The sequence below is a fragment of the Taurulus bubalis genome (assembly GCF_910589615.1).
Source record: "Taurulus bubalis genome assembly, chromosome: 11".
Classification (NCBI taxonomy): domain Eukaryota; kingdom Metazoa; phylum Chordata; class Actinopteri; order Perciformes; family Cottidae; genus Taurulus; species Taurulus bubalis.
In genome coordinates, this window is record NC_136599.1 from 24,687,616 (window position 1) to 24,701,862 (window position 14,247).

The 14,247-nt window shown below is 42.6% G+C and overlaps 1 protein-coding gene across 1 annotated transcript; it reads left to right on the forward strand.

The window, feature by feature from the left end:
• Nucleotides 1-8,456: 8,456 nt before the first annotated feature.
• LOC306743181 (keratin, type II cytoskeletal cochleal-like) lies at nucleotides 8,457-12,936 on the forward strand. Its single transcript, XM_079225672.1, has 9 exons — nucleotides 8,457-9,025; nucleotides 10,102-10,310; nucleotides 10,410-10,470; nucleotides 10,568-10,663; nucleotides 10,854-11,018; nucleotides 11,132-11,257; nucleotides 11,365-11,585; nucleotides 11,715-11,767; nucleotides 11,929-12,936. Exons 1-9 carry the CDS (start codon nucleotides 8,555-8,557, stop codon nucleotides 12,153-12,155), a joined length of 1,629 nt encoding a protein of 542 aa, XP_079081798.1. The 5' UTR covers nucleotides 8,457-8,554; the 3' UTR covers nucleotides 12,156-12,936.
• The last annotated feature ends 1,311 nt before the right edge of the window (nucleotides 12,937-14,247 follow it).

Here is a 14,247-nt window from a genome sequence, read left to right on the forward strand (position 1 = left end):
AAACTTATGGATGTGTTGAAAGCACTCATAATTATATGACAGTGTTATTAGTACACCATGCATATCACTATTATAGAACATGATTAAGTATTCTCATGATGAGAATACTGAGAATCACACACAATTTCTTTTCACTGCTTCAATTGATTGAATTTCTGATTATGAATCATACATATATACTGATCCGCCCATACACATAGTCAAACTCCTAGTTATATGGTAATATACATACGCGCATACATATATCCTCATTGGTCTATATCTATTCGTATACAACTGCCAGCAGGCACATTTAAATAAACATAATCTGATTTGATTTGGGTGATGAAGCGCTTAAAATTAGCCGATACATTTTCCCAACACTGACGCATTTAACTTGTCTGATATATTTGCGACGCTTGTGTCTCGCAGCGGAGGCGGAGTTAAGCTGCGTTCACATCAACAACGTTGCAAAAACATTGGAATATTCGCAATGCGTTTGCTGTGAATGATTAAGGTAATGAATTCCTCATATGCGTTCATGATCATCTCCTGCTTCTCAGCGGAGAGAAAAAAGGGTTCCTCTGAGTTAGAATATCATGGTGTCAGTGCTCGATTATTATCCCTTCCGAAGAGGAGCACCGATCTTCCGTGGAGAAACCGAGTTTGCCTGATGACAATCATCTTGCTAATTTAAGATGGATAATAGGACATTTGCTCAACTTTGTTGAGCCAGGTACGAGAAATAGGGCCCTGTTGTTCTGTTCAGCAATTTGTGGAGGTTAAATATACATGTTTCCCAAAGCATTGCTCCTGTTGATTTTGGTACGCCTCGAGTCTTGTAACAACAAGATAGCAGGCATCTTAGTCATTGGCACGATGTCAAAGCCTCATGGGAGCTGTAGTTGTTGAAGCATTTATTTTTCTTGGTTAAAATTGAGAGGTTTTCAACTCTTACTAATCAGTCAGAGTTTACTCCCATTATACTTTAACTCGTGGTAACCAGTCGTACACTATATCTATTCAGTGATGGCTAAAACAAGAGAGTCAAGGCAAAATAGGTTCCACTTTGCATCTCTTGGGACAATCAAAGTGTTTGATTTCAGCAACACTATTAAAGCATGTTATGTCATTCCATCGGCCGAATGTTTGAGTGTATGGAGTGAAAACATTTCAGACTGCTTACCTGACCTGCTCTAACCTTTCAGAAAGGACTGGGTTCTTGTTACACAGCCTTACTGATCCAGGAATGAGCTGTTGGCGACTTCAGAGTCAACAACTGCCACAGCACTCAGACATAGTCAGTATACAGACCTGTTAAATGGGAGTGACTGCAGCAGTGCTTGCAGATGTCATGTGGTTACATTATTTTGTCTACCTACCCGTTTACATTCAGGGTGCAGGTATTGTCACCAGGGTGTGGTTCTTCTTTCCCAGCTCTCAGAAACAGCCACTGCTTTGATGCGTGAGCACACGCACAGACCTACCCTGTTTTTGCTTGTCAATGAAGGCAGCAGAGAAATATGCAAGGCTCTTGTTCCGCGTTGCCATCTTCAAGTTGAAGCTTTGCCCTCGCTGTGCCAGTTTGCCCTCTGGCTACCGCAGTACTGGGTGTGGTTGCAAAAGATTACAGCTGCAGAAAGGTGTATCCCAATGACTAGCGCATTGTCAGAATGCTTCTTGTGCCCTATTCAGGGCCCGAAGAAGAAGAAGAGGAGGCAGCGAGGTCATGGGTTACAGATGCTGCTACTCTCATTTGATGGGTAGCTGCAGCTCTGCACTCTGCACGTTGCTTTTTGAAATAAAACGACTATGAAAAAAACATTTGTGTTGAGCCTAATTTTGAGGGTAGTTGCACCAACCTCAGATGTTCAGGAGCTTTTTTTATACCTAGTCCCCCCGTGTCCCAATGAAAATGCATTGGGACACATTTAGATAAAATAAGGAATAGATTGATAATTGGGTCACAAGTAGGTTCTGTGTAGTCAATGCTAGTCTTACAACCCATATGCTTCGGTAGATGCTTGGTCTCTGCCCTGGTAATGCTCTCTACCAGACCGATACTGTATGCATTTTCACTTTTTGCTTGTTTCTGGTATTTTTTCCTTCAGTTCGGAACTTCAGTGAGTGAAATGAATGTTCAGTTGGGATCAGATGAGTCGACAAACATGGACAATGTCCATTCAAAAACCTGGTCATTAAAATTGATTATAAAGTGTTGTGAGTCTTACACATGAGGCAACATTGCATTCATGGTAGTTAACCTTTCCGAATTCTTCTGCAGGTGTGGCAACCACCATAATCTTCCCTTTATACAGTACAGATCTCACCCTCTGGCTAAATGGACTTGGTCCACCAACACTCCCTCGTAGTAGCTTTTGTAGAGCAAGGTTATTTATTAGGCTGTGTGTGTGTGTGTGTGTGTGTGTGTGTGTGTGTGTGTGTGTGTGTGTGTGTGTGTGAAAAAGGGAGTAGTAGAACTGAGTAGCCAGAACAACGCCTAATCATAGAATGTAACTGTAGCACAGACTACCAAGATCTCAGCTTTAAAGCGTGGAGGAAGAATCACTTCACTTGACTCACACAGTCTGTACAGACCAAATTGGGTGCGGAGAGCTGAAGCACATTTATCTTTGGAATTTGCATTTGTGTTGCTAGACTTTGGTGGTTCGGAGAATGACCAAATATAAAGTTGTTGTAAAATTCACTTTCAAATAATACTTTCATATGCATTGCCGTTGACACTTTTAACGGACTAAAAGATCAGGATGCAGTCTTACAACTTGTCGTACACATAGGCAGCTGCTGTAAACCATGTTTATTGCATTGGCTAGAGGAGACTTATACAACCAATGATGATGAACCAATTGAACCAATGCTGAGTCCCCAACGCAGACTGGTCATTGCATAGCAGTGGCTAGCTTGGACCAGGGTGTCTCATGCAGTTGTTTCAGATGTTCTTCATTTTCAAGCTGGCCCTTTGGACTTTTGGTCTAGGGAACAATTGTGATCTGGTTACACAAAAATACGTTTTCATTTTGTCATTAACTGCATTTGTTGAAAAAATATGATTATTTTTGTAAAAACACGTTAAAAACAGAAGCTAAAGCCTCCAGATCACAGTGTAAAAGTGAACCTGGCGATTGATACAGAAGACAATTATGGAATAACACTTTTTATTCACTGTTACAATAATTAAAAAGCAGCAGGTGTATGCAGTATACCTTCAATTGCTAAGTGCTAACACTAGGTAATGATGTGCTAACGTATTTTTCTAATTTTAGCTCCACAGATTTCTTTTTACGTAGAAACGTAACATTTTAGAAACCTACATCTCCTTCCAACCTCTCTGGGTAAAGACTATCACTAATACACAATGTGTGGCCACGATTAGCTCTTACTCCTCTTAAAGCCATCATGAAAATGAAAAACTACTTAGCATTAAATTATATGCGTGGGAGATTAATTGGAGATTAAAATGAAATATATTTTAGCAAAGCTATTTCACCAGTCAGTTTATAGGTTCTGTTTATTCAGCCATTCACAGTCAGCTGATATGTCAGCTGTGAACTAAACCTGGTCACGTCCACATGATTACATCATCAATGCCAACAAAGCCTTAACCAGTATATAACAACTACAGTGGTACAAACTGCCAATTGCCAATATTATTTTTACAAAATATAAACTGCAAATAATTTGGGTTTAAAAAAACAAAACAGTCAACAGCATATCTACAAAATCAAATGCAACATCCTTGTCAATTCAGCAGGCCTCACTGCTTAGCAACAGATTATCCAGGTGCCCTGTCTCCTTAGGACTTTACCTTTTTTGTTTTATGTTTCTCCACACAGGTGGAGGTTCATTGTTGTTGGCCCTAATTAATGCACCTTCCATTCTTCTGTTTTGGCAGTAGGTAGTTGCTTGAAGATATTTAACTGAGTACTGTAGAATGAGCTTTGTCTTGTCTGAATCTAAATCAAACCAATACAACAATACTTTTCCAACGGATTATTGGTGTAAAACAAAGTCAGAAAAGATTAAATTAAAAGTAAATTGGGTCATTACTTGTGTTTAAGACATGGCATTGTGTTCTGGATGGCATGACTCGCCTAACCTGACCACAGAGGTGTGCCTGATACAGTGTCAGTATCAAATTACAACCCTCTATGATACAAGCACTGTCCCAAATGGTATGAAGAGCAAGTCTTCTCAGCAGTTCCCCTTGCCAAGTTTCAGTGGAGTTAACTCCCATCTCAAGGCTGGTTCTCACAGAGAAAATGAGCTTGTAAACATTCCACGACATGCGCTGACTAGAAAGCCTGACATTTCACCTGTCATATCATGTGAGATCAAATACAATCCTGTAGCAGATTTGTGGGCGCTGCTGCCTTTAAGGAAAGGTTAATAAGCTTAAATTACATAATCCGGTGTCCTTTCGATGGTATGCATTGGTGATGTTTATTGTGATGGCAGATGAGTTTTTCTGCAAAGGTTAAAAAAGGTTGTAGGTGAGGCCCGCATTTTAACACATCAATTATTGTTTTATATATCTTTAAATCATATTGTCTACAATTCTATATCAAATACTATGTGCTTCAAGTTGTAGAAAAGTTCATCTTTGGATTAAAGCTCTTTGTACACCAAGTCCATTTTTTACATTTGCTTTTTTTCTTTGTAATCCTTCATCTGAAAAAAATGCTTATGCACAGAAACAGAGTTTTATCATTTTTTTCATTGTGGAAATTCGCACTACGAAACCAAATGGAGTTCTGAAGCAGTGAGGATGGATCATCCTAAACTAAAATGGTGGGAGGCAATGGCCCCTTCCCCCCTTTGTTTGGCGATCAGTACCAATTATCTATCTGGCGTTGAAGTGAGTTGACTAATGCGAAAAATTCAAACCTGTTACGAGAACAGAAAAATCCAGACTTGGTGTGCAAAGGCCATTGTGTTGTTGTTTTTTCAGCCTATGTCCTTACTCTCTCGCAAAATGTTCTCTGAGTATCTAATAATGATGCGAAAGGATTTAAATTGCAGTTACTTCAATGGTCCTGTAGGTACGGATCAGATGCACAGGGGCGCGGCAAAGCGATGGCGTTGAGGACGGGCTGGGTGCCCAAAAACACCCCAAACTAAAAGTTGAACAACAGGATGGATTTAGAATGATCGATCACCATCATCTGTCAGTACCATGCATCTGTATCCATGTGTCTTTGGCCACCCCCATCACAGCTTTTCAAAGTCAACAAGAAAAATAATGCATGTCATGGATATACAATAGATGTCCGTGTCAGTTCACAGTTTGGATAGATTATTGTGTATGAAATAAACCGGGTTCACCAGGTTGGTCTCACTATTGTTATTGAGGCCAACCAGAACTCAAACGCCACAATCTTTCCCCCAACCACAATCAAGGGGATTTAGTTGCTCAGCATTAACAATACTTTAACTCTGCCTTAGATCAGTGATTCTCAACTGGTGTTTTCAGTGGGTCTCGAGCCTTTGCATGGGCAAAAACCAAATGTTAAGAAAAAACCAGGTGCTTTTATTTTGAAGGTGATTTGTTATGCAGTGGAGTGCCGTCTGTATACACTCCTTAATGCTGCGTTCACACCAAATTCACTGGACTATTTGTTTAATTCATTCGCCCTAGACGCGCCAGAGAGAGGGCGTGGCTTATCTCCATGGCTTATCTCCATGGAAAAAGTTAGCGTTTAGATAGATAGATAGATAGATAGATAGATAGATAGATAGATAGATAGATAGATAGATAGATAGATACTTTATTAATCCCCAAGGGAAAATTTCTTGTCATAGTAGCGCCGTACAACTTGAAGATACAAATAAACAGACAAGATAAAAAGAAAGCAACAGGGATGAAAGCTATATACAAATAAAATAAAAATAAAGTAAAATATAAACGTATATATATATACATATATATATATATATACATACATGTATATATATATATATATATATATATATATATATATATATATATATATATATATATATATATATATATATACACAAAAGAATAGAATACAACTAACTGGAATGAAATATATTTACAGCCGCAGAGTGTATTCATTAATTAAGCAAATTAAATGTAAAGAATATATTTCTGCCATCCACCACTATTTCTGCTTTGTACGTGTTGTGGAAGTCCCACAAACGTCGGACCATCAGACGCCCTTGTGTCTGGGTTCCTAATATTATCCGTAGCCGCACACAGCTCGGTGGATTTCACCTCCAGGAACTGCATCTGAATGACTGCCGTTTCCAGCGATACTTCAGGCGATATTTAAGTGGGAATCTATGGGTGCCGGCCTTCTCTCTCCTGTCTCTGCAGCTTCCAACCTGGCCATGCTGCACGTCAGATCTTTGGGTCGTGGGGTTATAAAGAGGGTCGGTAGTGGTAGGGGTGAGAAGCCCTTTATGTTCAACCATGTTTTCTCTTGTTTTCTCGTAGAGAGATAGATAAGACACCTTGTGTCCTTAATAAGATGCACTTTTGGATTTTGAAGCTAATTGAGTGTAAATAGGAACATTTCTAACTAGTTTTTTCGTGTTGGCATATTGTGATATTATGTAGGATCTCAGGTTCAAACTGCACTACATCATTAAATCAATTTGAGAAGTTGAAAATGTTCCTAGATTTTGGTCGCAGCTATCATTCAGGGGTGATGGTGGGTCCCGCAGCCAGACCAGTTGAGAACCACTGCCTTAGATTATGTAACTATATTCAATTCAATTTAACTCAATGCAGTTTATTTTGTATCGCCCAAAATTTTGCCTCGGAGGGGATTTACAATCTGTACACATACGACATCCCTGTCCCAGGACCTCACATCGGATCAGTGAAAAACCCTTTCATGGGGAAAAAAGGAAGAAACCTTCAGGAGAGCAACAGAGGAGGATCCCTCTCCCCAGATGTAGAGAAGCAATATATGTCATGTGTACAGAATGAACAACATAACAGAGTTACAGCACATTCAATGAATATGACAGAAATGATTCATATATATTATAAATAACTGCAGATGCACCAGCCAACAATTCAACAGATATGAACATATTTTCTGAAATGCCTTTTCCCTCAAAACGTGTTTAATGCAAAGATGGATGAAGATGCAGTTTGCTTCATGTGAATGCATTTCTTACACAACAGAATATTGGAATGGAGTGTGAAGTACTGGCATTATACTTTTGGGGTGTGACTCACTTGTGCCCTCCAGCTCATTTATATGCTGCTGCAGTACAGTACAGAGGCCGGTAAACCAACACCTACATCAGAGTTGTTGAGATGGGTTTCAACAGGTAGCAACCATTCCAATTCTGTCAGAGCGATTAATCTCGTCTACTTTTAACTCCTGAGGTTCGGTCGGCTGCAAGCTGGCAGTAATGCAACCAAGATCCAAGTTGAAGAATGACATTTAGTTGAAATGTTTAAAAAAAGGCACAATTAATGTTCATAATGTGTGACTAAGAAAAAAGAAGAAAAAAAAGTAGTGACGCAAACTAAACTTTGCTGACATGACGAACTGTTCAGCAATATGCCATGAGTAAGGAAAGCAGAGTGTATGGCACTGTTTACGGCACTCTGCTTTCCATACTCATGGCTCAAGCAACTACAAACTTCAAGCATGTACACCTTCACCTTCACCATCACCTATTCATCCTAAAATCTCTATTCTTCACCTCCACTTCTGTTTGAAGACATTTCCACTCCACTGTATGAGCTCTGCTCGATGTGCATCTATTGAGGTCCCTGCAGGGAACCTCCTGCAAGACCAGTTTCCTCTTGAGGGTTATTAAGGCGTTCACTTTCTTCATGTTACTACTAAATCTAAAACTATTTTAATGTTTCTTGATGTATTTATTTGAGAGAATATGATGCAATGCAACTAATTTGGCGTATTGAACAATGTGTTGGAATATATGGACGAATGCAGAGATATATTGTATTTACATGCATTCATTCAAACATATCTTTTGACAACAGCTGGTCACGTGTTCCGCAAATCCAGTGAGATTTTACCAATTGTAACTTCATGGATCTTGCAAGATGGTGGAGAAAGCAAAACTGGTGGATCAGTGAGTCTACAGGTCCCCAACCCAACCGCTCATCCCTCTGACCACCCAAACCTTGCAGGACACCCCAAGCAAAACTAGTACAACAAATATCTTCCTCCCCAATCTCACCCCTAGCTCTGCTGCCATTCCTTCCTCTGTGAGCACCTGGGTGTGTCGAGCCCCGATCACTTTACAGGGGTGGGGCTGTTACCTGTCTGACAGGCTGAGCTGCTCCAATCCACCTGACTGTGAGTGCCGCTTCCAGGACAGGTAATTGGAAGAGGGTTGAGGGGCGGGTGCAGAGGAGGTGGAGCTCACCGGGACCTCCTCCACTGTTCTGTTGAAGGCAGATATAAATCCCTCACGGACGGGGAGAAGATACTTAGAGGAACTTGACTCTCCTCTTCGTGTGCTCCACCGCTCTGCCGAACCTCTTTTTCTGCTCCCCTTTTTCTCTGTGAATCCTTACCTTTCAGAGGAAATAAAATCAGCCATGTCAAGGCAATCATACCGAACCGTCGTTAGTGGAGGCTCCAGGTCGGGCGGCGGCACCAGCAGCTATGGTGGTGGCGGCGGCAGCGGTGGTACTGTTAGACGATCATTTTCTTCTCAATCGTTCAGCTCAGGAATGGGCAGGAACCCTAGGCAAAGCATGAGTGGTGGTGGTTTCAGTGGTAGTAGTGGTGGTGGTTACGGTGCTGGTTACGGTGCTGGTATTGTTTTCAGTGGTGGTATGGGTTTCGGTGGTAGTGGTAGTGGTTTCGGTGGTGGTGGTGGTGGTTTCGGTGGTGGTGGCGGCTACGGTGGTGGAGGTGTAGGAGCCCCCATCACAGCCGTCCAGGTCAACCAGTCCCTGCTGACCCCCATGAACATTGCAATCGACCCCAGCATCCAGACCGTCCGGACCCAAGAGAAAGAGCAGATCAAGACTCTGAACAACCGCTTCGCCAGCTTCATTGACAAGGTGAGCAGCCTTTTGTACAACGCCATTCCAAAAGATGTGACATGTCATTTATTGGTTTGAAAAATGAATGTTGATCATCTGATGCACTGAACAGGGCCCACAGTAGAGTTAATGCATTTTTAATGGGTAATACGATTTTTCTGCAGTGTGTTCATGCCACACCTCATCGGTATTCCCACGGGGGACCTGGTCCCACCCCACTCATTCAAAGTAGAATTCAGATCTATTTCATGCTTCAAAATGAATCTTAGTGTAATCAAACATTCAACCGAGCTGTAGTCGCAGGAAAGGTGTGAAGCGTTCGTGGAATGTTTATATTTTCTATGATGTGGAGTCCTCACACAAATGGTGCATGTGAAGTTGATGCAACGGTTAATGGCTTCAGGCATGTTGCATTAATTACTGAGGGCAGAGGCAGGCAAGTTCAGTCAGTGAAAGTATGCATCCTGGAGGCGAGGGAGCGGTGCATGTGAGGGCCTTTAAGGGGCGTGGCTAGACTCAGGTGTGGCACGGTGCACCTCACCTGGCCTTTGGAAGAAAAGAGAAAAAAGTTTCCAGGCACATGTACGCACCCAAAGTGGAGGGATGGGCTCTACCTTCTTCAGGGTTTTTAAAACTGATGGCAGAGTCTCCTGTGAAACATGTTTTCTCAGGAGTCAGATGTTCCCAAATAATGATCTCATCAGAACAAGTGCAAGTCCAACTAGAGCAACTGCACAGCAGATGACGTCTGCAGCATCCCTGCACAGAGGGGCGTTTTAATGTGGCAGCCGCCAGCACTGGTGCATACAAGAGCCGTTTGTGTGTGGAAGTCACACACAGGTGTGGCTCGATGGATCACCTGAGGAAAGTAAAACAAAGACGACAAACACCTTTTATCGCCTCATCATGAAGAAAAGCGACTTCCTTGCTTTTTATATTTGCAGTTTGCTGAACATGATGAAACAACAACAGGCATTGCCAAGCACATGCTTGTCAAGACCAGAACCATGTATTCTGATTCTTGTGCTCTTGCCGTCAAAGCCCTACTTCAAGCGAAAGTGGATCTGACCATGAAACGATTTCCCCCATTTTAGGTTCGCTTCCTGGAGCAGCAGAACAAGATGCTGGAGACCAAGTGGAGCCTGCTGCAGGATCAGACCACCACTCGCTCCAACATCGACGCCATGTTCGAGGCCTACATCGCCAACCTGCGCAGGCAGCTGGATGGGCTCGGCAACGAGAAGGTCAAGCTGGAGGGAGAGCTGAGGAACATGCAGAACCTGGTGGAGGACTTCAAGAACAAGTGAGTCAGCACCTGCACAGCATCTTCGTCCTGCAGCGGTTCATGCCATGCATGTCTTTTTCCCCAGCAGCTAACTTTTCCCACTGTTTTTTGTGTCAGATACGAAGATGAAATCAACAAGCGTGCCAACGTGGAGAATGAGTTTGTTCTCCTTAAGAAGGTGAGAATGGAGCTCCGCCATGTCATTTAATGCAGTGGAATGAGTTATTGGCTCTTCCTCACCTCTGCCAACCGCTTCCTTTGTCCTCTGCTTGCAGGATGTAGATGGCGCCTACATGAACAAGGTTGAGCTGGAGGCCAAGGTTGACTCCCTTCAGGATGAGATTAACTTCCTCAGAGCCGTCTATGAGGCGGTAAGACAAATGAACCACACCGCAGTCCTATAATGTCTGTTTCTTTGCTCTCATTTTAGAGAAACCCATCTTAATGAACTTTTAGGGGTCATTTAATTGGCTCAGATACAGAAGAGAAATTTATACATTTCTGCCTTTACCCAATACCTTCTAATTTCCTTTTTTTAAATGACATATATCTTTTGTGCAGGAGCTTCGTGAGCTCCAGGGACAGATCAAGGACACCTCAGTCATTGTGGAGATGGACAACAGCCGCCAACTGGACATGGACTCCATTGTGGCTGAAGTCAAGGCCCAGTATGAGGCCATCGCTAACGCCAACCGTACTGAGACTGAACAGTGGTATCAGCAGAGGGTAGGTAGAGACAGAAAGTAATCTCAACAACAACTCCAGTGTGAAACTCATCCTGCCGGACAAGTCTGTGGAGTCTTTAATAACAACATATGTTTGTGGGGGTTTTTTTTCAGTACCAAGAAATGCAGTCGAGCGCAGGACAGTCCGGAGATGAGCTCCGCAACTCCAAGAGTGAGATCGCTGAACTCAACCGCATGATTAGTCGCCTCCAGAATGAGATTGAGGCCGTCAAGGGACAGGTGAGCTCACAGTTAAAAAAAAAAAAAAACTGATGGCGAACATGTGGAAGGCTTTTTGGATGACAAATATCACTTCTGAAGCTCTTTTTAACTTTTAAACCTTGCAGCGCGCCAACCTGGAGGCCCAGATTGCTGAGGCCGAGGAGCGCGGTGAGCTGGCCGTGAAGGACGCCAAGGCCCGCATCAAGGACCTGGAACAAGCCCTGCAGAGAGCCAAGCAGGACATGACCCGCCAGGTCCGCGAGTACCAGGACCTGATGAACATCAAGCTGGCTCTGGACATTGAGATCGCCACCTACAGGAAACTACTGGAAGGAGAGGAGGACAGGTAAAAGCTCATCTGCTTTGGACTCACAAGACGCCTGGTCTTCTGAATCACTAAGAGACTACATTGCATCGCGTCGGGCCGGCAGCAACATCGGCAGCTAAACTTGATCCTTTGTCTATCTCTTTGCAGAATCACCCATGGCAGTGGAACCTCAACCGTCCACATACAACAGTCAAGCTCCGGTATGTCTGAACAGATATCTTTACAATTCACTTCCTTTCTAAGCCAGTGCATTCAAATGTAAACAAGGAAATGAGAAAGCCATCGGTTTGGTTGATTATGTTCTTAATGGAAACTCAAATTCCTGCCATCTCATCTGAAAATGTTTTATTCTCATCACCAGGTGGTGGTGGAGGAGGCGGAGGAGGCGGAGGAGGCGGATATGGTGGCAACTTTGGCGGAAGCTACGGAAGCAACTACAGTATGAGCAGCGGCGGCGGCATGAGCGGCGGCGGCATGAGCATGAGCGGCGGCGGCATGAGCATGAGCGGCGGCGGCGGCATGAGCGGCGGCGGCGGCGGCATTATCTCAAAAAGAACCACCTCCACCACCAGCTCTTTCCGCCGTTAATAAAAACATCAGCTGTCTTTCTCTCCATTCTTCGTCTTCTACCCTCATTTTGTTCTCCTCCTCATGTTACCCTCCCCCTCTCCCTGACAACCACTCATAAAAGCCTCAAAATATCCCCATCACCTCACTCCCTGGAGACGCGGCAGCCTCAGACACATCCACACTTGACCGGTAACAGCGGGCAGATCCATGTAATGCAAAGTTTGTTTTTTCACTGGTTGCTACTCCCTCTGGCACCACAAACCTGCGGAGAGTCAAGTCGAGGCAGAGTAGTTAGTGGACCAGAAGCAAAGAGCAACAGAAATGTGAGTCAGAGTCAGCCCTCTCTTCCTTAGATCAGCAGCCTGGCTGTCTTTTGGTTGCTGGGTTTGCTGTCATGCAGTCCACCTGTCCACCATGACGGAGGATCCTCACAACCCAACAATACTTGCACACAAAATGCCAACAGCAGTTCTTAGAGTTGCCCCGAAGGAGGTCTGGATGTTGATGTTCATTTATGAAGCACACATGGCATAACTCCTCTTTTCTGCAAAGTCTCTTCTGTTGTCTCACATCTGGGTCATTTTGTTGTGCATTGTGACATCACACAAGCAGCCACCTACTACAATCTCATATTTGTTTGTTTGGGATCCTCTTTTCCTCCTTTTCCTGTTCTCTGAGGAAATACTTTCACTTCCACTCTTAATGAAAAAGAAACTTGGATTCGGTTGACTGGGAAAACCAGGTTTATTGAAAATTGTGCAACACCAAAACGTTTGAAATAAATCTGATTTCATATTCATTTTGGCAGTTTGGTTTCCTCTTTTTTATTTTTGGTGCACTTAATACAAATGATTTGGGTTCATGACAACGGCTGGCTAAGACCTGCCATCAGATTCCGCTTTATTACCCAATGTGTACAATTACAAGGCATTTGACAGTGTGTTACTCTCAATGTACATCCACAGAAATATAAATACTGCAAAAAACAAGGATACCACCTTCAATCCAATTCAATTCAGTTTATTTTTTATAGCCCAACATCACAAATACAAGTTTGCCTCGGAGGGCTTTACAATCTGTACACATAACATCCTGTCTCGGGACCTCACATCGGATCAGAAAAAACTCCCCCAATAAAGATAGTAAAACCCTTTCACAGGGAAAAAAGGGGAAGAAACCTGAGGGAGAGCAACAGAGGAGGATCCCTCTCCCCGGATGGACAGAAGCATCTGAGCAAGAGTTAACATAAACACTTAGCCAGGGAAGAAACATAATCTATAGATACAGTATATAAACGTCTCTCTCTCTCTCTCTATATATATATATATATATATATATATATATATATATATATATATATATATGTATGTCTATATATTGAACAACAACAAACAATGTCTCTAAGTTTTTTTTGTAAATTTCAAACAATACTGTATTGTAATGCTGTGTAAAAGGTTGCTTTCTATATAGTCTTTGGAAACCCCTAAAGTCCCCAATGAGGCAATTTGTGGTTTTACATAAATGTTGTGTAGACACCAGTACAACAATAACAAACAACAACAACAAAGGCCTATGATTATGACCTATCAATAAATAATAGATTGTGAAATAGATTAACATTTTGCATCGTCCTTAGTTTGCATTTTCTGTGATTCTTTTGTTTCTATTTCCCGCTTTTAGGATTGTAAACGTTCCTGTCGAGAACACGTCAACACGTCCTCCACACAGAATCTCTGTGGGGACATAATGCTGCCCTCTAGTGATGACTCCATGACACGCTGGTCATGTTGTTAACCTCCGCCCGTCAACTATTCATTCGTAATATCATAATTAACAGCAACAGGTTCTTTTCTACCACGTTTGATGTTTTAAACAATTCCAGCAAGATCATGATCGAAAAACAAAAGCCTGCATGTAATTGCACTCCATACCTTTTTCAAATCATATGTTACACAAAAACAAAAAGGAAGATATAATGTAATGAAGGATGTTTGTATTATAAGCCAGGGTGGCCTTTCTAAACACACACACACACACACACACACACACACACACACACACACACACACACACACACACACACACACACACACACACACACCTCAGCCCA